Source organism: Pyrus communis, chromosome 1 (assembly GCF_963583255.1).
Source record: "Pyrus communis chromosome 1, drPyrComm1.1, whole genome shotgun sequence".
NCBI classification, from domain to species: Eukaryota; Viridiplantae; Streptophyta; class Magnoliopsida; order Rosales; family Rosaceae; genus Pyrus; species Pyrus communis.
In genome coordinates this window covers 11,096,641-11,120,571 of record NC_084803.1, presented here as the reverse complement: position 1 = coordinate 11,120,571, position 23,931 = coordinate 11,096,641, and the positions used below count along the sequence as shown (strand labels likewise).

The 23,931-nt window shown below is 38.9% G+C and overlaps 7 protein-coding genes across 9 annotated transcripts; 4 read left to right on the top strand and 3 right to left on the bottom strand.

The window, feature by feature from the left end:
- Nucleotides 1-99: 99 nt before the first annotated feature.
- LOC137714851 (probable ethanolamine kinase) lies at nucleotides 100-3,770 on the bottom strand. Its single transcript, XM_068453983.1, has 11 exons — nucleotides 3,544-3,770; nucleotides 3,180-3,271; nucleotides 2,895-3,001; nucleotides 2,466-2,571; nucleotides 1,976-2,098; nucleotides 1,707-1,798; nucleotides 1,374-1,458; nucleotides 894-999; nucleotides 728-794; nucleotides 526-618; nucleotides 100-444 (listed from the first exon to the last, which is right to left on the bottom strand). Exons 1-11 carry the CDS (start codon nucleotides 3,678-3,680, stop codon nucleotides 298-300), a joined length of 1,155 nt encoding a protein of 384 aa, XP_068310084.1. The 5' UTR covers nucleotides 3,681-3,770; the 3' UTR covers nucleotides 100-297.
- Nucleotides 3,771-5,647: 1,877 nt separating this feature from the next.
- LOC137707992 (uncharacterized) lies at nucleotides 5,648-8,946 on the top strand. 2 transcript variants are annotated; one of them, XR_011064755.1, is made up of 9 exons: nucleotides 5,648-5,917; nucleotides 6,022-6,150; nucleotides 6,373-6,488; nucleotides 6,694-6,775; nucleotides 6,961-7,020; nucleotides 7,102-7,209; nucleotides 7,651-7,696; nucleotides 8,035-8,363; nucleotides 8,494-8,946. XR_011064755.1 is itself a non-coding variant. In XM_068446955.1 (8 exons), exons 1-8 carry the CDS (start codon nucleotides 5,849-5,851, stop codon nucleotides 8,244-8,246), a joined length of 822 nt encoding a protein of 273 aa, XP_068303056.1. In that variant the 5' UTR covers nucleotides 5,648-5,848; the 3' UTR covers nucleotides 8,247-8,451. The 2 variants fall into 2 exon arrangements, 1 of the variants encoding a protein (XP_068303056.1); XM_068446955.1 differs by lacking the exon at nucleotides 8,494-8,946 and having other exon boundaries at nucleotides 8,035-8,451.
- A 2,220-nt stretch (nucleotides 8,947-11,166) lies between these two features.
- On the top strand, nucleotides 11,167-11,671 carry LOC137743139 (DEAD-box ATP-dependent RNA helicase 52C-like). The gene is made up of 2 exons (XM_068483057.1): nucleotides 11,167-11,573; nucleotides 11,653-11,671. Exons 1-2 carry the CDS (start codon nucleotides 11,167-11,169, stop codon nucleotides 11,669-11,671), a joined length of 426 nt encoding a protein of 141 aa, XP_068339158.1.
- Nucleotides 11,434-14,151, top strand: LOC137720111 (DEAD-box ATP-dependent RNA helicase 52C-like). Its single transcript, XM_068459126.1, has 6 exons — nucleotides 11,434-11,856; nucleotides 11,981-12,064; nucleotides 12,426-12,668; nucleotides 12,854-13,021; nucleotides 13,213-13,326; nucleotides 13,621-14,151. The coding sequence occupies exons 1-6, from the start codon at nucleotides 11,674-11,676 to the stop codon at nucleotides 14,149-14,151; spliced, it is 1,323 nt and encodes a 440-aa protein (XP_068315227.1). The 5' UTR covers nucleotides 11,434-11,673.
- A 638-nt stretch (nucleotides 14,152-14,789) lies between these two features.
- On the bottom strand, nucleotides 14,790-16,796 carry LOC137729320 (adenine nucleotide transporter BT1, chloroplastic/mitochondrial-like). The gene is made up of 3 exons (XM_068468599.1): nucleotides 16,064-16,796; nucleotides 15,669-15,827; nucleotides 14,790-15,572 (listed from the first exon to the last, which is right to left on the bottom strand). Exons 1-3 carry the CDS (start codon nucleotides 16,661-16,663, stop codon nucleotides 15,102-15,104), a joined length of 1,230 nt encoding a protein of 409 aa, XP_068324700.1. The 5' UTR covers nucleotides 16,664-16,796; the 3' UTR covers nucleotides 14,790-15,101.
- Nucleotides 16,797-18,024: 1,228 nt separating this feature from the next.
- Nucleotides 18,025-20,499, bottom strand: LOC137743557 (ribosome biogenesis regulatory protein homolog). The gene is made up of 8 exons (XM_068483476.1): nucleotides 20,356-20,499; nucleotides 19,970-20,120; nucleotides 19,562-19,613; nucleotides 19,226-19,354; nucleotides 18,984-19,101; nucleotides 18,587-18,770; nucleotides 18,378-18,491; nucleotides 18,025-18,291 (listed from the first exon to the last, which is right to left on the bottom strand). Exons 1-8 carry the CDS (start codon nucleotides 20,445-20,447, stop codon nucleotides 18,151-18,153), a joined length of 981 nt encoding a protein of 326 aa, XP_068339577.1. The 5' UTR covers nucleotides 20,448-20,499; the 3' UTR covers nucleotides 18,025-18,150.
- A 789-nt stretch (nucleotides 20,500-21,288) lies between these two features.
- Nucleotides 21,289-23,847, top strand: LOC137735125 (chaperone protein dnaJ 49-like). Of its 2 annotated transcripts, XM_068474517.1 has the most exons (3): nucleotides 21,289-21,446; nucleotides 21,609-22,729; nucleotides 23,581-23,847. In XM_068474517.1, the coding sequence occupies exon 2, from the start codon at nucleotides 21,617-21,619 to the stop codon at nucleotides 22,712-22,714; it is 1,098 nt and encodes a 365-aa protein (XP_068330618.1). In that variant the 5' UTR covers nucleotides 21,289-21,446; nucleotides 21,609-21,616; the 3' UTR covers nucleotides 22,715-22,729; nucleotides 23,581-23,847. The 2 variants fall into 2 exon arrangements, with proteins under 2 accessions (XP_068330618.1, XP_068330610.1); XM_068474509.1 differs by having other exon boundaries at nucleotides 21,303-22,729.
- Nucleotides 23,848-23,931: the final 84 nt, after the last annotated feature.

The following is a 23,931-nucleotide window of genomic DNA, read 5'->3' as shown; positions in this document are numbered from 1 at the left end:
AAACGAACAACAATTATGAGATCTGCCACCTCTCTCGGTGATCTAAAATTCGAGAAATTTAATCACGAAAACTCAAAACTGTTGTACATGAATCCGAGGACAGAAAAACATTACACATATCAGATACATAAGTTTCTGCATTACACTGCTTCGGGAAGCTCCTGAATGCCAATTATTTGTTCATGTTTGTTTTCATTTTTCATCTAACAATTGGCTACAAAAGAATACAACATTTCCAAAATTGGTATAAAAAAAAATAATAATCTCCCTACAATTTCATCACATACCAACACCTACTTATTGCGCCTTCATGTTTAACCCGGTCTCACATTGCGCGAGATGTGATCTTGCCATGGAGAAGCATCTTTCCTTCTGCTTTTTGTATTCATTGTATCGCAGGAAGAAATAACCAAGATAGTCGAAATTGATCGGAGAAAACTTTGCCTGTATACGATTGAACGGAATTATAGTCGGCGATAAATTTGATGGTTTGGGAGGAGAAGCACAAATAAGTAAGAGGTATACCTGGATTATTCCCCATACAGCCCAATATAAGTGTGAAGCTAACATATATGTATTTGTCTCAACATAGAGAGCTTCAAGTTCCTTGTCTGATACCTGTTGGTATGGAAAATATGAATGAAAACTTAAGGAGTAGATTATCATCCGTTAACATTAACTCCGCCTTTCAATTAACGCCAGAATTATTAATTTGAAACCAGTTTACCTCAAGTGGATTTTCAGGTTGTAAATAATGCCTCAAGAAGAAGTATTGTTCATCCTTATTCGGGCATCTGCATGGACACCGTGTTCAACAATCAAAGGTAATCCCATAAGATCGTGATGGTATGAAATAAAAGAAAAGAAGATAGAACAAGAAACAGAAAACATACGAACTGTAGTCGCATTCATAGCCTGCATATTCATTGAAGTGATTCCCAATGTCGAAGCCTCTATAATTGTATGATCCGTACTCAAAATCGATGAAGTAGAGTTTGTCTGGAAACTCATCAGAAAAATCAATGTAAGTGGAAGGAAAAAAGTGAAAACAATATTACTTTCATTTTATAAAGTTATGAAACGAAAAATTGAATCTATTCTAGCTTTCCCCCCAATGCATGTCCAAATTCTATTTCAAGCACCAGGAACCAAAACTACCATCACGAAAATCTCATTCTGTTTCATTTCTGAACACCTTGGACATCCAATAACGATGGTGGGCACAGGAAGACATCATAACCCTAGCCCCTAGGCAACTATCACGAACAGATATTTAGCAGGATTGAATTCTGACTATTCTTTTAACATCATAGGAAGATAAAGTTCTTTTTAGCAGTCAATGATAAGAGACGGTGAAAATAAGTGTGGAATACCTTCTTCGTCATTAACCATTATATTTCCAGAAAGCAAGTCATTGTGAGCGAAAACGACTGGAGCGTTAAAACGGTCTGTCAATTCCTGTTCCATTATCAGGAGAAACATCTAGGTAAATATGCACAAAGTACATTAAACAACACAGAAACAGAAAATGACAGTTGGAAACAAACTTTTTGATACAAATAAATATATTCCTTTATCGTTTCATCAACATATCATTGTTAAATCACTTCTGCATTTGCCTTCCACACATCATTATTATGCCAATTTCTACATACTTTCTAAGTTGATTAGAAGGATAGCCGAGTAAACAATGATGGTGGTGATACCTTGAGCTCAATCATTTCATTGTGAACTTCACTAAATGAAATGGTCTTATAAACTTTCTGCTTCTCATTGTCGTCAAATTCAAGAGCAGATGCTGCAATGAGAAGGTGACTCAATCATGAGAAAACTTACATGTATGAACTTATGTTAAAAATTATATGAGCTGTAAACCCGCCCATGAAAATCAGGCCACTTCCAGCCGCCTAATATCAATTTAGCTAACAAGACTTAGAACATAACATATATGAGGCAGGTAAGACTAAGAGATAACCTTTCTCAAAGAACTTGAACAGGTCAATCCACAACTGAGGTTCCTTGGAACCTGGAATTTCCACTTGATGGAATCTGCGCAGTTCCTTGGCAATATCGGCAGCCAGCTTTGGATTTCTCATGTCTGCCAAGAAGGGAATAAGTTAAAATCATGTCAATGGACAGATTCAGTTCAGCAAGAACCCTGAAAATGCATATGATTTACTTCAACGAAAGTGACCTCCTGTCCCTGAACTTGTATGCCAGTTTCAATTGCCTCAAAGGACATTTATTTCAAAATGAGAGTTGACCAAGAGATTATCCACTGACCGAATGAGAAAAGATTTTGAAGGGTGGAAGTGGTGGAGTAAAGGGGTGAATTAGTCCATCTGTTTTTTAAGCGTTGTATAAAACCTGAGAACTCTTTATATTGTTTACTTGATTTTCTGCTTTCCCTTCGAGCTTCTTTAACAAAAAACCTTACTTTAAAAATAACATATAACCGAAGCTACCTGATGGGACTAGTGTACGTGCATTGATAAAAGATTGCACCATCCCATTGGCAAAAACTCCAAGCAAATTTGCACCAAATCCGGCAGCGGAGAGGTATTTGATTGCCTGAAGACAATATGCAGTGAGAATTTACAAAGCAAAGCATACAATTAAAACATCACCAATAAGTAAAGATAAACAATCAGTATAGTCAGAAAGACATCTCATATAAACATCAACAGAAACACGAATTTATGGCAGTTACATTAAAAAAAATTGCAAATGGGGCATAATCCAAGTAGACGAAGAAGTACTCAGATCAGCTTTACCTATAAAATAAACTAACCACAACTTTAAAAGAAAGGAAATGTGAGAGTTGAGTAAATGAGCAGCCAACCGGACCACAACGGAGACTTACAAAACAACATTACAAAACTTCTCAAAACTACCTGCAGTTCGCGTTCCCTATTGATAACATAATCGGTATTAGGCCCGTACAACCGCACTGTCACAGACACGGTATTTCCATTCTCTTCCTTCACAGTCACCTTCAGCACTGCATATATCAACGATCACTAACTCAGTTCAGCTCTACACCATAAAACACTCAGAAAAATCGAATGAACAATAACGAACTCAAAGTTTTGTTTTTCGATAACAAATTTTCACAAACGATAACTTCTCTTAGCTCATAGAATCCAAAAACAACAAACAAGAAGAAGAACAGCACTCACATTGATTTGTGATGCCGCCGGAAACTGTCTCCACGGAGAAGAGAGAGTTCTCCAAATTTGACCATTTCTTAAACAGATCCTTGCACAATTCTCTGCAAATTCAATCACATAACACATTAAAATATTAAATTTACTCCTTATAAAGTAGACAAATTAATTAAAAAAAAAACGAAATTGAATCCATTTTTCATATTTTCCTCTCGTTTCCTGCAATTTCTCATCCACCAAACTGGATTTTCAAAAAAATGTATATATAAATATCAATTATTTATCTGAGCTAAAACAAGTTGCACAAAACGAAACTGAAGGCCGTAGAAATTGAGCATATATACATATATAGAGAAAGAGATAGAGGGAGACTGACATGATGAGGGGTGAGATGTGAGAGAGAGGGAGGGAGGGGTCGACGGAGAAGGAAGAAGAATGGATCTGAGAGGTGGAGCAATCTGAAGCTTGCTCAGCTACCTCCATGGCGTTCCAGATGTTCTTCACCGCTCCCATTTCTCTCTGATTTTTTTTTTTTCTTTTGGCTGAATTTTTTGCTTTAATTTTCAAACGCAACTACTCTTTCCGAATGTACAACCGAAATTTCCAAAGCTCCTGTTTAACCGGGTGATGTGGATTGTGGAATGACCGACTTGGGCTTCCGACAATTTATCTTTTGCCACGTGTGTCCTGTTATGTTAGAAGACCGACACGTGGTCCTATCAAGAAAAAGCAAGATCCTATGTGGTCGACTCCGAAAAACAATATTTTATGAGGAATTAGTCGATGACTTGTATAATTTTGTTCAAACGATAAAAAAATTAATATTCAAATTACTTGTATAAATTGGGAACCCATGACTTGTATTAGAAGGAATCAATCGCGTATTGGTTATACAACTCGTATTTAAATTTAATATAGAGATTTAACTTAATTACAAGATGAGAAAGTTCGCTATACTTACGTTTATGAGGAATTAGTCGAATTAAAAAAATAAATTTATAGAGATTATATTGTAAAGTTAGGAATATGTATATGTATGAACATATGGAATTCGTAAACACATCCTAGACTTTATGTGATGTTCCCAACAAAGAGGAAACCAAATAAATAACAGAAATATATAAATTTATTGATATGAATAATTAATTATAAGTGAGGTGAGCCACTTATAGTTTGCCAAGTGTTGAATTCCGGTTTGCGATTTGGCCTAGTGTTTATTCAATATGACATGTGTCAGCGATAGGTGTTGAACTGGCAATTTGGAAGTATGCGGTGTGGACGACGAGAAATTTCATCAAATAGGTAATGTGAAAGCAAATGATTTTAGAAATGTCATAGTATTGGTAGTGTGAACGAGAGAGTTCGTGTTTAGAAGTTTCATCACATTTGGTAATGCGAAAATATTTTAAATAATTTTAGTGTTGTGAAATATTCGAATTCAAGTGTATAATTGTAAACATACTATTTTAGTTATCTCGGTTAAAATAAAGTTTGCTAATAGATTTACTGTCTATGAAATATTATCCTCATAAGCGTTTTTTTACTTGAAATATTAACATGTTAAAAGTTTTATCAAAAACTCAAGTTATTTATGAAAAAACACTTTGAAGTGGTTTTCTCCTAGGCGCTTTAATGCTTTTATATTTTTGTGTCATACTGTGGGAGGATAAAATCTAGTTTCGACTCATGGGCCACTACCAATCATCAAAGGGGAAAGTGTTGTGCAAGGTAAAAAGCCCACAAGAAATATACGGACATAAGGGAACGTGCTTAGATAACTACCCCACTATGGAGGAGAAGTGGGAGAGGGCGATAGGTCGTGGTACTTGTTCCCAAAGTATGCAGTCATATGACAGATGACCACTAAAGAAGTGGGAAAGGAGGATTGGTTGTGGTGCTTGATCCTCAAGCATGCAATCCTATAAATAGGGAGAGGAGCCAAAGAACAAGGTACGTAATCAGAACCCGAGAAGATCCAGAGAATAGAAAATCAATCGATTGACTTGAGCGTCGGAGTATCTCTTCCAGGTACCACCCGGGCAAGCTACTGAAGAAGACTATTCGGTGGCATCTCTAGCGAAGGATTCGGCGAACGTGAGGATTGTGGTCAACGAATTTGTAGAGGCATTTCTTCTTGTGAGAAATCTTGCTCCAACACATACATAACTAAAAGAGTGGTACTATCCACATACTCGTTTTTTATCTCCCATACAATTCTCTCAATTTTCGATGTCGGATCAAATGATTTGAAGAATATCAAAAAATAAAAATTAACATAGACTATAAGAAAAGTAAAAATGAGTGTGATAACACCTCTCAACCAAAAAACTTTTGATCGCCGTGTTTGCGCTGCGGGACTTTATGGGTCACGGGCCTCGATTTGTAACAGGCCAAAAAGGACCGAAGCCCAATTACTTTTAGGCTGAAAGGATGAGATAAATCTTGAGTTTTAATTACATCCGGGTCAGAAAGACCCGGATTTCGTACTCGGTAGGAAAATTACTACTTTGAATCAATCACTCCTGTTCTCCCCTCTCAACCGTCTTTCTCCTCCGCCAAAACCTTCGCCGCTACTCCGTCCCATCGCCTCCACCAACCCTCTCTCACTCTAATTTTTTCTTCCTCTCTCTCTCTCTCTCTCTCACTCGCTCTCACTCTAGAACTCACACGGTACACAGACGATGCAGAGGCAACTGCTGAAGAAGCTCAGACTGAAACCTCCCAATGGACTCACCCAATTCAACCAACGAGTCCGTACACATTTCTCACTCTCCCAAGCTTACATTCCGGCCGAATCTCTCACTTATAGTTCCATCTGCTTATATCACCATTTATGGGTTTGGTTGTTTTGCAGAGAGAGATGCACAGCAGGAACAAGAAGGCGATGGAGTTGATAGCCAAAGGCTGGAGTGCCCTTAAGGAAGTCGACCGAGTCATCGATTACTGCGAGCTCAACGATCGCCGCCTCATCCCTCTCTTACGGGTAATTTTTAATTTATTTTCTGATGTTAATTGTGTATTTGCTCTAACCCCATCTGTGAATTTGTATTTTTGTTTATGGATTTGGATTTAATTTTTAATTTTTGACGTAAATTATGTATTTTTCTCAAACCCCATTTGTGAATTTTTTTTTTTTTTTTTTTGTTTATGAATTTATTTTTTTTAAATTTTATTTTAAAGTTTTTATTGTTTGAATTTGTATCAGGCAGCAAAGGAGAATTTTGAGTTGGCTTTGGAGGCTGACAATTCGAATACCCATGCCAGGTATTGGTTGTCCAAATTGCATTTGAAATACCATGTCCCGGGAGCCTGCAAAGCTATGTAAGTGTGATTTCTCGGAGTTTTAATCGATTCGTTTAGGTGTTTTTCGTGTTGCTTCACTGATGGTGATGGTCTGCATTCCCTACATTACTACACTGTATTGTATTTTAGAGCACCTGGATAAGCATTTGATAAGAAAAAAAAAATAAACGAACAGGAAAAGTAGGTCATGTAAGTTATATTTTCGTCTTTTTTGTCATAACAGAGGAGCTGCCTTGTTAGTTGAAGCAGCGGATATGGGTGATCCGGATGCACAGTACGAACTCGGTTGTCGTCTTAGAGTTGATGTAAGAATTCTAAGAAGTTTGTACTTGAAGTATAGAAGTTTTGTATTTATTTATTTATTTTTGGTATGGATCAGTTTAGCTTTCTTAACGATAGTTTATGTTTTCAAAATCTATGAAGTTTAGTGATTTCCGTTCTTGAGTTCACCCCTATTACTGATTTTCCAACTGTTTTGGTTTTCCGTTAGAATGAATACGTCCAGTCAGATCAGCAAGCTTTCCATTATATAGAGAAGGCTGTTGACCAGGTATATTTTCACAATGCAGATACAAATTATAATGATTCTGAAATGTGGTTCAAAGCCTTACTTGAGCTCGCTATGTTCTAGTTGCATCCAGGTGCTCTTTACCTTCTGGGTTCTGTGTATCTGACGGGAGACTGCGTGAAAAAAGATATGGCTTCCGCGTTATGGTGTTTCTATAGGGCATCAGATAAGGTAAACGAGCTCCTACTACTCCCTACTCAGTTTCAACAATGGATCATCGACAAGGGATATGCATGTGGGTGGAAACTAAGTACTGGTGATGGAAAAATGGACATTGTTTAAACAAACTTAAATTGCTTTAGTAGTTGTAGATTTTTGTTTTGTAAAAATGGTGATCTTTGAAACGGGCTTAGAAATACTTGATGAGCTATTATGACATTTACATAGACGAGTAAATTAACACTTTCGTATTTCTTGGCTTGAGTAGACACTTTCTTCCACTTCCAAAATGAGTTTTAAGTTTCATGATCCAAAACATGGTTGCATTTTGCCTTTGTAATACCAAACCCTTGTTTCTCCAAATAATTTATTAGTTGTAGCAACTCTCTCTCTCTCTCTCTCTCGCGTTGGACTAGTGCACCATTTTGCTTTTATTCCTTTTAATATATGCAGGGACATGCTGCTGCAGCTATAGCATTTGGATCTCTTCTTCTTAGAGGTCTGTTCTTCCAACCACGCTTCTTTTGTTTTACGTGAAACTTGGTGTCCACTCATATTCATAGCTGGTGTAACTATGAAGGATGTGTAACTATGAAGGATGATTTGGGAGTTTCACAGTTTTACTGGTAGTTTTTTGCGATCTTTCTATAAATAAAAAAAAAAGGGGGTTCTGGATAGTGATATTATCACTAACTGTCGAACAATTGGCATGGCTATATTTTATTTTTCTGCATTCCCTCATAGGAGATGACAGTGCGGCAGCACCAAGAATTTACATTTCATTTGCCAATTTTGTAATGATTTTTCTACCCTTAATGATAAAATTGCACGTCTTAGGTGCTGAAATCCCAGAATCTGTGACGAAGTTTGCTTCAAAGAGGGGTCCTTTGGCCAGAAAGGAAAGCATAACAGATCCCATAGAGATGGCAAGAGAACGATTCCAGATTGCTGCGAAAGCCGGGTGTGATCTAGGACTGAAATGGTTGGAAAGACTTGAGGAGGAAGAGAAGCATCTATTGACTGGATCTGAAATGGCCGAACAAACTTAATGAGGAAAATGTCTGGTAATCGGACATTCTACTGACGGGATAGAACTCTTCGAAGATTTCTCGAGACGGAATTGATATGCGTCCATATCAAAGTATGCCACGCCACAATCCGATCCTGTAAAATCTCTACCCTGCATGAAGATTGAATCTTTTGTATTCATTCTTCATATTTAATGTATGCCCCATAGTAGGTTCCATTTTTCTACCTTTTCCCGGGAGTCAATAACTATTCATAACTATTATACAGCGGGATTAAGTTCGAACTATCATGCAAGCGGGTGGAACACTGCTCTGGCTATCTAGCTTATTCACACAATGAGTCAATCACAGGTATTGACCTCGTCGTTCATGGAGTCACCATCCGTGGATAGGAATACAAACTACAGTGCTCGTGACATCGATGAACTTGAGTACACAAAAGCGAGCATCAAACTTTTTGCAACGGAATACAGAATTTGGTGGTATTTCATACAACTGGTGGAATGATATATGTATGACTCGTTTGAAAGTGTTTTTAATATGACCAAAAGCGCTTTTAGAAAATGTTTTTGGATTTCAAAAACACTTGCTTCTTCCATGAAGTACTTTTAAGTGTTTTTTCAAGATTTACTTGAATTTTTACTAAGTATTAGTTTCAAAAACATTTTTATTAAATACTTTTTCAGCTATTTTAAAAGCACTTCAAACAAACTTGTAAACTCTATCTCCATATGACTTTGTAATTTGTATTCGTATTTTGTGATGATGTAGTTGTTCTATAAAAAGGTCTATAGATGTTTTAAAAGTATAAAATACTCAAAACTTTTTAATCGTCAAATTTCGAATTCAGTTAAAACATTTAGGGAATACGAAACTTCAGAGAGTATTATTGGGGCCACATAGGGTTTAGGACAGCTACTTAGCCAAAAGTCACAACATGCACGTAAGAGCACTTATAGGAAGGCCTTCTATGGCGATTGTTAATTGAATCTCCTCTATTGAATAGTAATTGGCTTTAATGAACAATAATTGTCTTTTACATCTCCACTCCTAAACTGAATAACCATGACAATAGGTAATAAAATATTAGTATTTTTTATTAATAAAAAATAATTTTATTTGTAATTTCGGATAGGATTTTTAACCGGTCTCGTTATGCCACGTGTTATTATACTAGGATTTCTACCATTAGATTACAGAAAATTTGAAATCCAACCCTTCAGATTGTGCCACGTGGCATAACGGTAACATATCATTTTTAAAATAAAAAAAATTTAAGTTCAAAAACGTGGATTCTTGATCTGGAATCGAATAGCTCAGATTGTGCCATGTCATCTAGCTATTGGGGGAGTTTTGAAATTTTTATTGTTTTTTTTTTTTTTTTTTTTTTTTTTTTATCATTGGAAATTGAACGGTCCAGAAAAAAAAGCCATTGAAATCCAACGGCTAAGAGGGTGCCATGTTGCACCTAGTAACAACCACTTTCAGACTATAACGCGCATGCCCCACCACCTAAAATATTGTCTGTAATGCGCCCCCATGCACGCGTGTGGTGCACTCACCTGATGCAAAATTTTTTATAACGTGGCTGACGCCATGTTGACATCAACATTGCATCACAAAGCCCTTAGGCACTTGGGCCTTGAACTCATGCCTACCCTCTCCTATGGGCTCCCCCTTAACCCAATTGCTCGAATGGGCTGGAGCTAGTTTGGGAGGCAATTGGATTGGATTTGCTCCCTGTCCACGGGGCTACCCAGCATGCTGGAAGTGCTCATGGCGGTTGGTTTTCTCAATACAGAAGTTCACTTCGCATTCTTAGTGCGCGTTAGAGCACGAAAACGTCCTACAATTCCCAGCATAGCAACTAGCCACATCACCACCTGAAAGATATTTTTTTGAGAAACGATCGGCCTTGTTACTGTTTTATTGGGAACACGGTGGTACATTACATGTTTTTATGTAAATAGTGGAAAATTTTTATTTTTTAAATTATTAACTTTTTAATACACATATCTCATCATTTGTATAATGACAGGTGGTGTACTATCTTGTATTTCAATCACACTGAAAAATTTCTCTCCAATACGAAAAAGAGAGGATCCTCAAATAACATTCGTTTATTGTATATCGTGCAGTCATAAATCATTGTAAATTTTTTTATTTAAAATTAAATATAAACAGTATCTGAAAAAAATTGATCGCATGATATACAATGAAGGAATGTGATTGACGAATCTCTGAAATCATGTAAAGATGATTCGGGAGGATCGGATTTGGATCCTCTCCTGAGCTAATGGAGAGGATCCTCTTCATCAATCATTCTGGACCGTTGAATTTTTATCCAACGACTACAATTATTATAACTTTAAAGAGATACCCTATTTGTAACCGTTGGATAAAAATTCAACGATCTAGGATAATTGATAAGAAGAATCTTCTCTATTAACTCATGACAGAATCCAAGTGCGGGAGGATCCTCTCTGAATACGTAATACCCAATTAAAAGGGATCCTAAAAAGGCCTCCACGTCACACGAAACCAGGGCCGTTGAGAAAAACAAAAAAGAATAAAAATCGGCGAACAAAAATTCGCGGGCTCAGCATGCGCGCATTAAATGAACGTGCGAAAAAACCATCCATCTCTCCATCGCGCCATCGTGCGAAAATGGTGTACGTATTTCAGAGAGAGAAAGAGAAACAAGAGAGAGAAAGAGAGTGATTTTACTACACACTGTCACTGCATCCTTTTCTCTCATCGTCTCCATCGTGCTTTATCTCTCTAAAATACCTACACCATTTTCGATATTCGAGCCAAACCTCCGTCCGTACGGCTCCCCGAAACCTTAATCTCTCTCTCTCTCTCTACATTTGTATAAGATCTTTCGTTTTATCTCCATTTTTCATCTGAGAATTTGTTTTACAGAAAAAAACCATCACAGATGACAATGCCTTGTTCCGATTCCTTAACCGAGTCAAAACGGAACCCGACTCGCAAGCCCTTTAACTGCTACGTAGCTCCGCACCTCCGAAACACTGGCGGCGGCTCGTATGGTTACGGTTACGTGCCCCCAATCGAGTCCACCCAGTACGGCTTTAGGCAAAGCTACACTGGCCGTCCCGGAAAGCAAGCCGACCGGAACGGTCGGGGTCGCGGCGGCGGAGGACGAGGTGGCGGTCACTTTTGGGCACAACCGCCCCCAAACCCGTTTGATAATGTCTCTGAGAAATTTGATCAGCTCAAAGTCACTGAGGAAGAAAGCGGTGGCAATGGCGGTATCAATTCCGAAGCCTACGAAGACATCCCAGTGGAGGCGAGCGGCGAGGACATTCCGCCGCCCGTGGACACGTTTCTCGAGATCGATTTGGGCGAGTGTTTGAACGAAAACATCAAGCGGTGCAAGTACGTGAAGCCCACGCCGGTTCAGCGCCACGCTATTCCGATAGCCATGGCTGGCCGCGACTTGATGGCCTGTGCTCAGACCGGGTCCGGCAAGACGGCTGCGTTTTGCTTCCCCATCATCAATGGGGTCTTAAAGAATGGCGTCGAGTGGTCGCCGGCTCGCGCCGGGGATCGTGCTGTGTGCCCTACCGCCCTCATTTTGTCTCCGACGAGAGAGCTGGCTGGTCAGGTATGTAAATATTTGCTACATTGTGGCCATGTTTGAAGTTCATGTGCTAATGGGTTTGTGATTTTAGCTTAATTTTGTTTGGCGTTTGCTCTTTTTTGGGTTGGTTTTTTAAATTTTTGGGCAGATTCATGATGAAGCTAAGAAGTTTGGTTATCAGAGTGGGGTGAAGATTGTTGTTGCTTATGGTGGAGCTCCAATTTCTCAGCAGGTCTGTGTCGATTTCAAGTTATTTTCTGCTCTGAAGTTTGTGTCGATTTGCTATCATTGCAAGAAGTATGATGTGTTTATTCATTTCTTGGCTACTGATATAAAGCTAGCTTACTCCATTCGGGCTTCCGTGCACTTGAAAGAAATATCGTGAATCATATAAACATTTTTGTGTTTAAGATTAGTGAAGTGTAGGGTAGTGAGGGTGTTTTGTCATTGCCTTTTCTCTTTTTGTGTTTTTACGATTGTACTGCTCTATTTTGTTGTAATGTATTTAGATGTGTTGATTCGGAAGACTTATGGTATCGTTTTTTGTGTTGTGTTCATTGGTAATGATGGCTTGGTAATCCTTGACTCTGCAGTTGCGTATGCTGGAGAGAGGCTGTGATATTCTTGTTGCAACTCCTGGGCGCTTAGTGGACATGATTGAGAGGTCGCGAGTTTCGCTGAGAAATGTCAAATATTTGGCATTAGATGAGGCTGATAGGATGTTGGACATGGGTTTTGAGCCTCAGATAAGGAGGATTGTTGAACAAATGGACATGCCTTGCTCTGGTGCAAGACAAACGTTGCTTTTCAGTGCTACATTTCCAGATGAAATACAGGTGCACCAATTAAACTGCTCTTTCGTGTGATTAGATGTTATGCTTGGTGTGTTGGTTTATTCTAGCTGCTATTGCATGCTTGTTCTCTTTTAGGTTCGATAATCAATCAAAATCTTGTGGCTAGCGATAAGCATTTACTAAGCATTCATTAATTTGTTTGTGTTTATAATTACCATCTTCTGCAGAGGCTTGCTGCAGATTTTCTGTTAAACTACATATTTCTCGCTGTTGGAAGAGTTGGATCAAGCACAGGTCTCATCACACAAAAAGTTGAACTCATTGAGGATGTGGACAAAAGAAGCCATTTGATGAAGCTTCTTCATAGCCACCAGGCTCATGGAGCTCATGGAAGGGTATGATGACAATTTGAGAATTCTCGAGCTGTGACTGTAGCATTGATTTGGCAATGATATCGTTTTTTTTTTTTTTTTTTTTTTTTTAATTTTATATTTTTTATCGAAGAATGTTCTTAACCATCTTATGGTTTTTGGAAATTGATACTTTTCAAGATCTGATGCTGAGGTTAATATTGTTCGTGCTTCAGGTTGCTTTAACCTTGGTGTTTGTGGAGACCAAGAGAAGCGCAGATTCTTTAGAAAACTGGTTACGCGTGAATTGTTTTCCAGCTATAGCAATACATGGTGACAAAGTGCAAAAGGTTAGATTAACATTTTGTTCTTTATTCCAGATATCTTATTGTTTATATGAAATTCTTGTGGTTGTGTGCACCATTTATTCTGTATAGTTATCGAATGTTTTCTGCATTTGTTTCAAGTACAATGAGGTTTTGTAGTTGTATGGATTCTTTTGCTGTCTTGCAATTGTCGACATTTGGGGTTTGTTTCAATGTCTTCAAAACTTAGGTTAAACATGTTATTCTGGACTGGTAAAAAAAATTTATTGTCTGCCCTTGATGCTATCTAAAGTATTATTTGACTTGCCAATTTTGAAGGAGAGGGAGCAAGCATTGAGATCGTTCAAGTGTGGCAAAACTCCAGTATTGGTTGCAACTGATGTCGCTTCGCGAGGGCTAGACATCCCCCATGTTTCCCATGTCATCAACTTTGACCTGCCAAAAAGCATAGATGACTACGTTCACAGGATTGGACGAACAGGGCGTGCTGGAAATTCTGGTCTTGCAACTGCTTTCTTCAATGCCAAGAACCAGCCACTTGCAAAGGGACTCATGGAGCTGATGCAGGAATCAAACCAGGAGGTTCCAAGCTGGCTGAGCGAATATGCTGAGGGCGAATCACAGACTTATAGCATTGGTGGCAGTCGGAACAATAGGTCTGGTGGCAGTAAGTTTGGTGGCTATGACTTTCGTGGGGACTCCCAATATGCGCATGACAGTTATTATGGTCCAAGCAGATATGGCTATGGAGATTATTCCGCTGGCACGTCTGCTGCTACCTACAATGATGCTGCTGTTCCAAACGGCTACGGAAGCTATGAAATTATTGTTGCGGATGGGTGGGATTAGAGATCTGCAGGAACACCTTGGGTAATATTTACATAGAGGGTAGTAATGTTAATAGATAAAAGGTGCAGAAATAGTTGCTGAAGACTTCGGTTACATGTTGGATATTAAGTGATTAACCAAATGGTTGCTTTTGGAGGATTATGGCTCTTTCTTTTGTTTTCTTTTTTTCTTTTGAGTTAGGAATATTCTCTCCCAGATTTACAGAGCAACCACATTTTGTAAAAGTATGTGATCCAGAATCCCAGTTTAATGGATCAGTATGCCCTAGTTTTATATGAATGTGGTCTTTTGCTTTTTAGTATCGCCCTCTACAAATCTCAAATTTTGGTGTTGATTTTTTTGCTGATATGTTATACTGTTCGTGTTTTAAAATTCATCGATTGGATTAGGGCAGGACGTTTTTTTTTCTTCAGGCTGTTTGTTTTTGTGTTATGACTGATGAATATTGAGCACTTTAGACAAAGTAGCCCAGGTGGTGAGGGATGGCGGGATAATGGTGTTTAGTCCTGGTTCTATTTTGGTCAATGGAGATTGGAGATTCGAACTTGGTATCTCGTCCCTTTGAAAAATCTGTTAAAACCCCAAGACGCATCTACTCAGATTGTACATAGTAAGAACATATAAGAAACACAGTTTTTATAAATTTGTAAGTGTGACCACGGCTAGCCAACCGCCGGTTTTGTATTTGTCAGCAAGGTGCCCTTGGTAGTCCACACCATGTACAACTAGCAATCAAACTCATTTTCCTCCCCTGAAGACAACTTGAACTTTTCTTGACCCCCAAGAAACGAGTTTGAGAGCGTGATGAAGTAAAGATTACTTTCAGTTTGATGATTGTCCAGCCAAGCCCTGTGTATATATGGTTCAGTTTATGGACTAAAAAGAAACCACCTAGCTACTTTTTGATGGATGATCCAAAATTGCAAATTCGGAGTCCATAAGGGCGCGTATTAGATTTCTTCCTCGTTCTCAGTCAGTATTCGTTTGCATGCTTCGTAGCACATGAAGGAAATCCCAGCAGCTGGGACCAATTTCATGTAGCTCGGCCCTAACCCTTTGTACAGGCCACTGATTCCTTCACTTGCAAGTATGCTCGAAAGAGCGTCAAGTATGTGCTTGTACTGCCTCCCACTGAGAGCCCCAACCTGCATTCTCTTCCGAGCCACCTCAAGCGGGAAAGTTGCACCGCTCGAAATTGCAGCAGCTGCTGATCCGATCAGGAGAGTCGTTATGTTTCCGATTTCCTCCTTTTCGAAAGCTTTCTTGTAAGCTTTTGAGAGGGCGTCATAAGCAAAATAGTTGGCGGCAGCGTATGGAATTACGCCAATTAAACTCGGGGTGAGGCCCCTGTATAGCCCTGCAGGTCCCTCCCGTTGGACAATTTTTGATACTGCGTCGAAAAAGTTATTGTACACTCCTCTCTGCAATCAAGTAAAATATGTGACTTTGAGTACTGATACCAAGAAAACAAACCAATGAATTCAATAGTCCTTTCTGAATTTCGGGGTCTGATTTACCTGGATGGTTAATCGTGTTTTTAACAACTCTAGAGGGTATGTACACAAGGTTGAGCTGAATCCGGCAACAGCGCCTGCGATTGATGAAGCGGGGATAGGGATTTTCAGCTCTTCACCAGGTCGAGTTAAGTGCTTCTTCACCGTGTCATAAGCAAATAACTACCCAAGACCAGAGTCAGAAACATGAAGTTATACTAGTCGGGTTATGGAACGGATGTTTGTTCTTTATAAAGTTAGAATATCATTATCGTTGACAAAACCCATCGAGATGTTATCAATGAACAAACATTAGCGAACATTCTGCATAAAGAATTTCAAGACCAAGATGAATTCTTCGTGTCGAGTATCAAAATTTACACATAAAATTCACTAGTATCAATTCTTGGCGATCGTACCTCAATAGCCTTGCATGGAGCAACCCTGATGACATTGACCAAAGTACCCCTAAACAAGCCCTGCCATCCATCAGCTTCCATGATAGAATGAAACACTTGAGAAGTACTGGAGTGGCGACTGCCCCCCACCATCAAATGCGTCCGTATCGTCTCCAACGGAGCAACCGCCGTCCGCGACACCACTCCCGCCACTGCTCCGCTCAGCAGCCGCCTCAGCGAAGCATTCCCAACCTTTATTTTCAATCTCAAACCCCCACCATTACCATTAATTTTCTGAATCTTCAACAGCTCTTCTGCTTCTGCAACCTCGAGCAATGCCTCTGCCTCCACCAACTCATCAACCCTGCCAATCCGAAACCCGGAACCCGGCGTCGACATGTATGTCATGTACGTGGAGCTTAGAAGCTTTGTGGTTTGGTCTATGGAGTTCTGAGGACTCGGTGTGATACCAAATCCTCTTGCAACTTGAACGCTGGCAAATAGTCCACCGGACTGCGAAGGATTATTTAGAGGACTGCGTCGGATTCTAATCCCGGAAGAACAAGAGAATACTACATCGTCGTTTGTATTTCCAGTACCCTGCAATCTTCTTCCACCCATTAATCCAAAAGCTTGAAACTATATAAAGATCAAATCTTTCAGCAGAAAAAAGAGCTGGGGTGGATATAAAATTTGATATTTTTGGAGGAAGAGGAGAGAAACACTTTCTACTTCTGCATTTGTTGTCTCTCTGTTTTCTTTGTGGGTGTGAGAAGAGTAGGGTTTTGTTTGCCAACACTCCCAACTTTTTTTTTGTCGACCAACAGTCCAAAACTAAGGACAGCCAAGTATATTTGATTCTTTTGGGGTACAACACTCCTTTGGAATTATACTTTGCGCTTATTAAAATATAAATATTCAATTTTTTTAGATTTATAACTTTGTTTGCATTTACTAACTAGTAATGTTAGGAAGACTAAATTTTTTTAAACCAAATTTGCAAATCAAATGATATGATTATAGATAATTGAATTATTAACTAAATACTGATTAACGCGTTTTTTTATTTTTATTTTTTTATATTGATGACACAACATTTGACTTACAAATTTAATTTAAAATTTTGATTTCCATACCATTATCTTTTACTTACACATGATATGAATTATTTCATAAACACACATTACAGTTCTTAATCCAATACATGAAAAGAAAAAAATTACAGTATCTCATTTCAATTAGGGTATGCAAGGCATGGATGTCATTCACGTGTTATACCTGAACAACCATGTATGAAATTCACGAGAACATTATTTATTTTATATACGAACAACTAAGGTCATTTCCATTCATAATTTCTATCATTTAAAATAATTTTTGAATTACGGCTTATCTCATATCAAATAAGCAGAGCACACCATTGATTTTAATGAGTTAGATTTTCATATTTCGGACAACGTATCCACTTTCTGTCAATGTGTATCTTCGTGGTACATTTGTTTTTTTTTTTTTTTAATTTTGTAAGATGATTTCTTAGCAGTTTGAGGCCACGAGATTCAGATAGAATTTGGTTGTTGATGTTTCAAATATGCCTTAAGTAGAATAAAGTTATATTTTGATTGGAAGACCCTAATCAACTACGTGGCTATGTTTAATACCAAAAACCACACGTCCACAAATTTCATCGCAAAGGTATGTAATTGAGATTATCTGATTCTCTCTGTCCAGAGCCAACGTACCTAAAAATTCAGACTACTAAATTTAAATCTTGCAACTCCCATTAGCCTATTCTACTGGATCACTTTATACAAAACCAAGCCCTCGAACGGCCCTGATCTCTCTCTTGAACGGTCCAAATTTCCGAGTCTGTTGACCGGACACAGATATCCGGTTGCGAGGAACGCAACATGCACGCACAATAGAAATTGACCCACTTGAGAGAGAGAGAGAGAGAGAGAGAGAGAGAGAGAGAGAGAGAGAGAGATTGAAAATATTTCTCCTGAAAAATAAAGGAGTCTTACATAATAATCTTCGATTCCAAATGATTAAACTTGTAAAACCTACATCAAAACTCCCACAGCTTGTAAATGTCATGACTAATAACAAAGTCACTTTCCCTTTCCTTTCGATGAAGATCCCTTCTTTAATGGCTTCTTCTGGATGTTCTTCTTCGGTTTTAACGTGCTTGAGGACATCCCCGGCTTGTTCTTTCGCTTCTTGTCCTTCTTGACATTGTACATGTTAACAGCCTGTGTCACAAAAATTCAATTAATAAGTGGGACTCAAACCATATGAATACGGCAGGAGAAAACATTTGACAGCGAAAGAGATGAACCTTGTCGACGTTAAATATCTCATGGGAATTCTTAGAGATTAGCTTGTTCAGTACTTTATCTGTTTGCTCCTTCTCTTGTGATTGTTTTCCTTTTCCTTCTACAACCGGCAAAAACTGAAAGCAAAAGCCGAAAGAATAAGGGGCAGGTACTTTATCAGCTTATTGTGATGTGCAGTTAGTTGAGCATGGCTAGGATGAGATTTACATACCTTGCGGAACTTTCCTTTATGTTTAGGAGGCTTTTCACCAGGCAATTTCTTGTCAAACTTACCACCGCTGGCCGTTGCGGTTGCTGCTATTCCAGCTACATTACCCAGTTCATCTTTAGAAAACTTCTTGGCTGCAGACTGGGTTCCCGTTATGGGCAACCGTGTGGCAGCTAGCTGAACATGGCTGTAGAAAAAAGTTTAGTTAGATTCTGCGGTGCAATGCAAAAGATACATTCAATGATCACTAATACTTTCCCAAAGAGTGATTTCCAACATAAAGGCTAGCTTATCTCATTATTCTGGTTAAGGCTCAGCTTATATTGATTTGTAGTTATCGATTGCCCCATTGGATGTCTAAGCAGCTAGGCTTTGAATAACATGGAGTATAAGGACAAACCTTGGTAAAGCACCGACTTTCGCAGCTTGCTTCAAGTTCTGCAACCTATTCTTATCTTGCTTTTCAACTCTTTTCTTCTTATCCTCTCGCCTTTTAGCAAAAGGATCCTCCCCTGGCACTGAAAAAAGTAACAAGCATGAGCAAGATTATTTCGAGTTACCTTGGCAAAGCAAAGCATGCATTTCAGTGCTTACGAAAGAAAATAACTCTTCTGAAAGCATTAAGGCTTTGAATAAAATTACCATCATTCTCCTTCGCCTCAATGATAGGTACACTATTCTCATCATTTGCACGATCATATCCAAAGCGACGTTTCCAAGTTTCAGTTGGCTCATCATATGCAATCTTGTCTCTTTTACGGTTCTTGATACCTACAATACATATCAAAAGAATGTAACCACCACGTATAAGTTCAGCTTAAGGATATTCCACTTTCTCAAAATCTTAAATCCAACTACCTTTCTCAAGGCCCAAATGCCTACATATGAGAAACCTAGACAAAGTCTTAAAGGGGGGAAGAAGAAAGAAAAAAAGAAACAGAAGAAAGGTACTGTTCGACTCATACAGTAATGACTAACCTTTTGTTTTGGCAAAAGTTTCCCATTTTGTTGGAGGTTTAGGCACTGGCAGCTGTAGAAAACAAAAGAATATGCCATCGGCAGTCAGATGTTTATGCTAAGAATACAATAGCAACTCTTAATTCGGTTACAGAAAAAAAAAAAAAAAAAAAAACCAGCAGCGTCAACAGCCCGTTTGCATACGCTAACATTCTAGTCAACCAATTTACATGAGAGGAACTGTAAATTGGCAGCACGACAAGGGGGATCAACAAAAATCTCGACAATTACCTAAACCGCCTTAAACCTTCTTTTAAAACAATAGATTGTGAAGCACTATACATGTATTCACTATCGAATGCTTATATACATGATCAAACGTATTAAAGAACGTTGTTGGAGGATCGTAAACTAAGACGAATGACTTACATGCTTCTGTCTAGGCAGTTTAGTTTCGGGACGCGGCAACTGCACAATGGGACCGTCTATGTCCTCAGTTGAAGGTAAGTTGAAAAGGCTATTCGCAATAGCTTGAACCAACTCGGTCCCTTTCGTTATACATTCCTTCACTAATTCCTCCCTAAATACAATGAAAAAAACAAATCAGATTTTCACCCACGGAACAAAAACCTATCAGGTAGAAAATTCACTATTCCACAAGACTGCAACTTTACCGCTGGGAATTCTCCGAATAAAAGTCCCAATTTCCAAAATTAAATTTTCAATTAGTTTCTGGACAGCAATAATACAAAAGCCCAAAAGTATAATATTAACACAAAATAGAGATAAATTGAATAATTAAAGAAAAAAATCACCTGGAGGAGGGGATGGAGGGGAAGCTGTGATGAGGGTCGAAGGCCATGAGATTACCCAGATCGACTTGAATCTGCTGCTGCGGGGTCTCCATTGCTGCGACCTCTTTTGGTTTTGCAGCTCGCGACCTGAAAGCTGAAGAAAGAAAAAAGCTAATCACTTCAGGTTTAGGGTTTTTGTATAAAAACGAAACGACACAAAACGCGGCGTTTCTCTGTTTGCCGTATACTCCAAATACACACTAGATTGGGCATATCCAACCAATAACAAGGTGCCACATGGCTTGGGACTTTTCCATATCGTTACATGATTCATTTAGAACATCATTAGGCGTTTCTCTGTTTGCCGTATACTCCAAATACACACTAGATTGGGCATATCCAACCAATAACAAGGTGCCACATGGCTTGGGACTTTTCCATATCGTTACATGATTCATTTAGAACATCATTAGCTTGATGTCCCGATTTCATGTTAGGAGTCCTTCTACCATAAATCGATGTATAACATATACTACTTTTAATAGTTCAATCCACTCATTAAGTTCTTTAGAAATTTTTAACGCACATTCATTTATTGAATTCAACAATGTATGTCATATGAACCTATAATTAAAAGGTTTTACATAAACTAAACATGACCTTGTCATGTCGGAACAAGAAATGACGCCTCATATTCTACATTTTTCACAAAGAGTCGCATGATTAATTTAAACTACCGTCACCTTGACTTCTGCGTTTCATATAACTCTTCCTGCGGGAAGCTGGGCCAACTGAGACAACTGGGCCTTTTTTGTTTTTGTTTTTGTGGATAAACTACAACTGGGCCTTTTGTTGCTACCGTTTTTGGGCTTAATATACGTGGGAAGTAGTAACGACTTTTCAACCGTCCTCAAAGCCACATGAAAGTACCAAACTATAAAAATACAATAACTTCCACTCCCCCACTAATAAATCAATTTTCCCCAAAATCCTCCACTGTGTCGGACTCTGCCCCAAATCCCCCGCACCATGAAACCCTAATTCGATCAAAATTTTCAATATCCAGTAATTGATTTATACCAGCACACATCTCCTTCAGATCCATCTCACTTGTAAGTCAAAATTTCCCAAAATTATTTCAACTTTTGTTCATTAGTCAAATCAAATTGCTGGAATTTGGTTCTTTGTAAATCGATCGAATTCAATTTTCTATGGGGTACTAGTTTTCTCGGAAAATATTTGCTGAGAATTCTTTGTTTTTGTCTTCTGAGAAGATTTCGAGATGGACGGAAACAAAGACGACGCGTTGAAATGCTTCAGGATTGGGAAAGATGCTTTAGAATCTGGGGATCGAAGCCGTGCCGTAAAATTCCTCACGAAAGCTCGCCGTCTCGATCCGGCGCTGCCCATCGACGATCTCTTATCGTCGATTGACGGCAATTCCAATCCTCAATCGGGTTCGGATGCTGGTGGGTCCGCCAATGGGCCATCTGGGTTGGGTTCAGCTAAGCCGTTCGACCAACCATCGCTTCGCCAGAGGGCTACGGCAACTGGGTCGTCGTCATCGAAACCGTCGGCTGGTGTGTCGTACACGGAGGAGCAGATTGCGATGGTGAGACAACTGAAGAAGAAGAAGGATTACTATGAGATTTTGGGGGTGGAAAGGAGTTGCACTGTTGAAGATGTTCGAAAGGCTTATCGAAAACTGTCATTGAAGGTTCATCCCGATAAGAACAAGGCACCGGGAGCTGAGGAAGCGTTTAAGTCCGTTTCAAAGGCGTTTCAGTGTCTCAGCAATCAAGAGAGCAGAAAAAAATATGATGTTATGGGCTCGGATGAGCCGGTGTATGAGAGACGTGCTACCAACCATGGAGCGCATGGATTTAATGGATTTAATGGCTTCTATGATGCGGATGTCGATGCTGAGGAGATCTTTAGAAATTTCTTTGGAGGAATGGCTCCGGCAACCCAGTTCCGGGGATTCAGTTTTGGGCACAATGGAATGGGGCAGAGGGGCGGTGATCATGGCTCTGGTGGTTCCCATATTCGGACTCTAATTCAGTTGCTGCCTGTGTTGCTTATTCTGCTTCTCAACTTCATGCCGTCCTCTGAGCCTATACATGCCCTTTCGAGGTCCTATCCCTACGAATACCGCTTTACTACGGAGAAGGGTGTGAATTTTTATGTCAAGTCGACCAAGTTTGAGCAAGAGTTCCCACCAGGTACCTCGGAGCGTGTCAATCTAGAACACCAGGTTGAGAGAGAATACTTCAACATTCTTTCCCAGAATTGTCGGCTTGAGATGCAGCGCCGCCAGTGGGGATTCATTCGCGAAACACCACATTGTGACATGCTGCAGCAGTTTCAGAATGCAGCTTAAAATCTTGAACCAAAGGTCCATTTTATCTTGCCATATTTTTATTTTAGATGATGTAAAATTCTGTCTTTCTAGGGAAAACTAGTGAGGAATTGTGCAATAAGTTATTCTATGCCTTTGTTCTCTTTGGATACAAATTATAAGCATTAAAACACATGATATAACATCGTGCTTCTCCCTGTAATACTTGACCAGATGTTACGTTTTTACGGTTTACGTTGATAATTGCGCAAGCTAACATTCGATGTGTGATCAGGTCATGGATCTGTATCTGTTGATCTCCTGTCTCTAGCTATGTGTTATTGTTGATACTTTCTCTTTCTAAAACAACTCCGACTTTGAACTTTAGAGTGATATGATAACTAAGTTTCTGAAAGGTTGAATCACCAAAAAAAGCCATCTCGTATGCATGGTGTTTTCGTGAGTTTTAGTTTATGCCTCATTTCAGTACCCTTTTACCTATTCTTGTTTCAGTGATATACTGCTCCGGTGACGACAAAGTTTTGTTTGCTAGTTGAAGACACTACGTGGTTGAATCTTTGGTTTCAATTGTAGAACTTTGAAACAAAAATAATAGTTCTCTTCATGGTTTATCTTTCTTTTCTTAATATATTTATTTCCATGTTACCTTTGTGACACTGAATATAGTATGACGTATACACATAATCGAAGGAAAGTTTTTGCTTAATTTTACTTTTGTTCCGTGCTGGTGTGAAGTTTGGGGCTAGTCCGGTCTAATCTCTGGTGTTTGTGTTGATTCATTGTTCATTTTTGTACTGTATGACTTTGGCTTTTGCATGATAGAATCTAAAAATGTCCCCTTGTTTTCGAAATCATAACGTGTTTTGGATTCTTGTTTTCTGGTGCAGGCTGCCTGTTTGGCGCCAGTCTTTCGGTATACTTGTTGCGGACCATAGCTGCAAATTTTGGAGTTCTACGCAATGGAAATTGACAGTTTCTGCGGCCTGCGCACGTTTTATATTCGTTAGTCCTATATATGATGCACGATGAGTTTGTGTAAAATTGTCGGTGATTTAACTAGTGCTTGTTACGCATGCGTAACCACGGTGTTACATATCATGTTCAATACATACGCTTCGTTTCTTCTCAACAAAAATACGTACGCTTCGTAGAAATCCTTGCAATTTTTATTGTACTACATTACTAGTTTAAGAAATAAAACAAGTAATGGGGACTTTTGGTTTCCCAGTTGTAGAAAT

Bases quoted from the DNA above. Each gene is read 5' to 3' on its own strand.
- LOC137714851 (XM_068453983.1), bottom strand. From the start codon at position 3,680: ATGGGAGCGGTGAAGAACATCTGGAACGCCATGGAGGTAGCTGAGCAA. The intron at 3,272-3,543 runs GTCAGTCTCCCT...TTGAATTTGCAG, and splicing joins CACATCTCACCCCTCATCAT to AGAATTGTGCAAGGATCTGT. The intron at 1,799-1,975 runs GTTATCTCTTAG...TTCTCATTGCAG, and splicing joins GTTCAAGTTCTTTGAGAAAG to CATCTGCTCTTGAATTTGAC.
- LOC137707992 (XM_068446955.1), top strand. From the start codon at position 5,849: ATGCAGAGGCAACTGCTGAAGAAGCTCAGACTGAAACCTCCCAATGGA. The intron at 7,210-7,650 runs GTAAACGAGCTC...TAATATATGCAG, and splicing joins TCTATAGGGCATCAGATAAG to GGACATGCTGCTGCAGCTAT. The intron at 7,697-8,034 runs GTCTGTTCTTCC...TGCACGTCTTAG, and splicing joins TGGATCTCTTCTTCTTAGAG to GTGCTGAAATCCCAGAATCT.
- LOC137743139 (XM_068483057.1), top strand. From the start codon at position 11,167: ATGACAATGCCTTGTTCCGATTCCTTAACCGAGTCAAAACGGAACCCG.
- LOC137720111 (XM_068459126.1), top strand. From the start codon at position 11,674: ATGGCTGGCCGCGACTTGATGGCCTGTGCTCAGACCGGGTCCGGCAAG. The intron at 11,857-11,980 runs GTATGTAAATAT...ATTTTTGGGCAG, and splicing joins CGAGAGAGCTGGCTGGTCAG to ATTCATGATGAAGCTAAGAA. The intron at 13,327-13,620 runs GTTAGATTAACA...CCAATTTTGAAG, and splicing joins ATGGTGACAAAGTGCAAAAG to GAGAGGGAGCAAGCATTGAG.
- LOC137729320 (XM_068468599.1), bottom strand. From the start codon at position 16,663: ATGGGTGGAAGAAGATTGCAGGGTACTGGAAATACAAACGACGATGTA. The intron at 15,828-16,063 runs GTACGATCGCCA...GGTCTTGGGTAG, and splicing joins CTCCATGCAAGGCTATTGAG to TTATTTGCTTATGACACGGT. The intron at 15,573-15,668 runs GTAAATCAGACC...ACTTGATTGCAG, and splicing joins AAACACGATTAACCATCCAG to AGAGGAGTGTACAATAACTT.
- LOC137743557 (XM_068483476.1), bottom strand. From the start codon at position 20,447: ATGGAGACCCCGCAGCAGCAGATTCAAGTCGATCTGGGTAATCTCATG. The intron at 19,614-19,969 runs GTAAGTCATTCG...TGTTTTCTACAG, and splicing joins AACTGCCTAGACAGAAGCAT to CTGCCAGTGCCTAAACCTCC. The intron at 18,292-18,377 runs GTTCATCTCTTT...TTTGTGACACAG, and splicing joins AGATATTTAACGTCGACAAG to GCTGTTAACATGTACAATGT.
- LOC137735125 (XM_068474517.1), top strand. From the start codon at position 21,617: ATGGACGGAAACAAAGACGACGCGTTGAAATGCTTCAGGATTGGGAAA.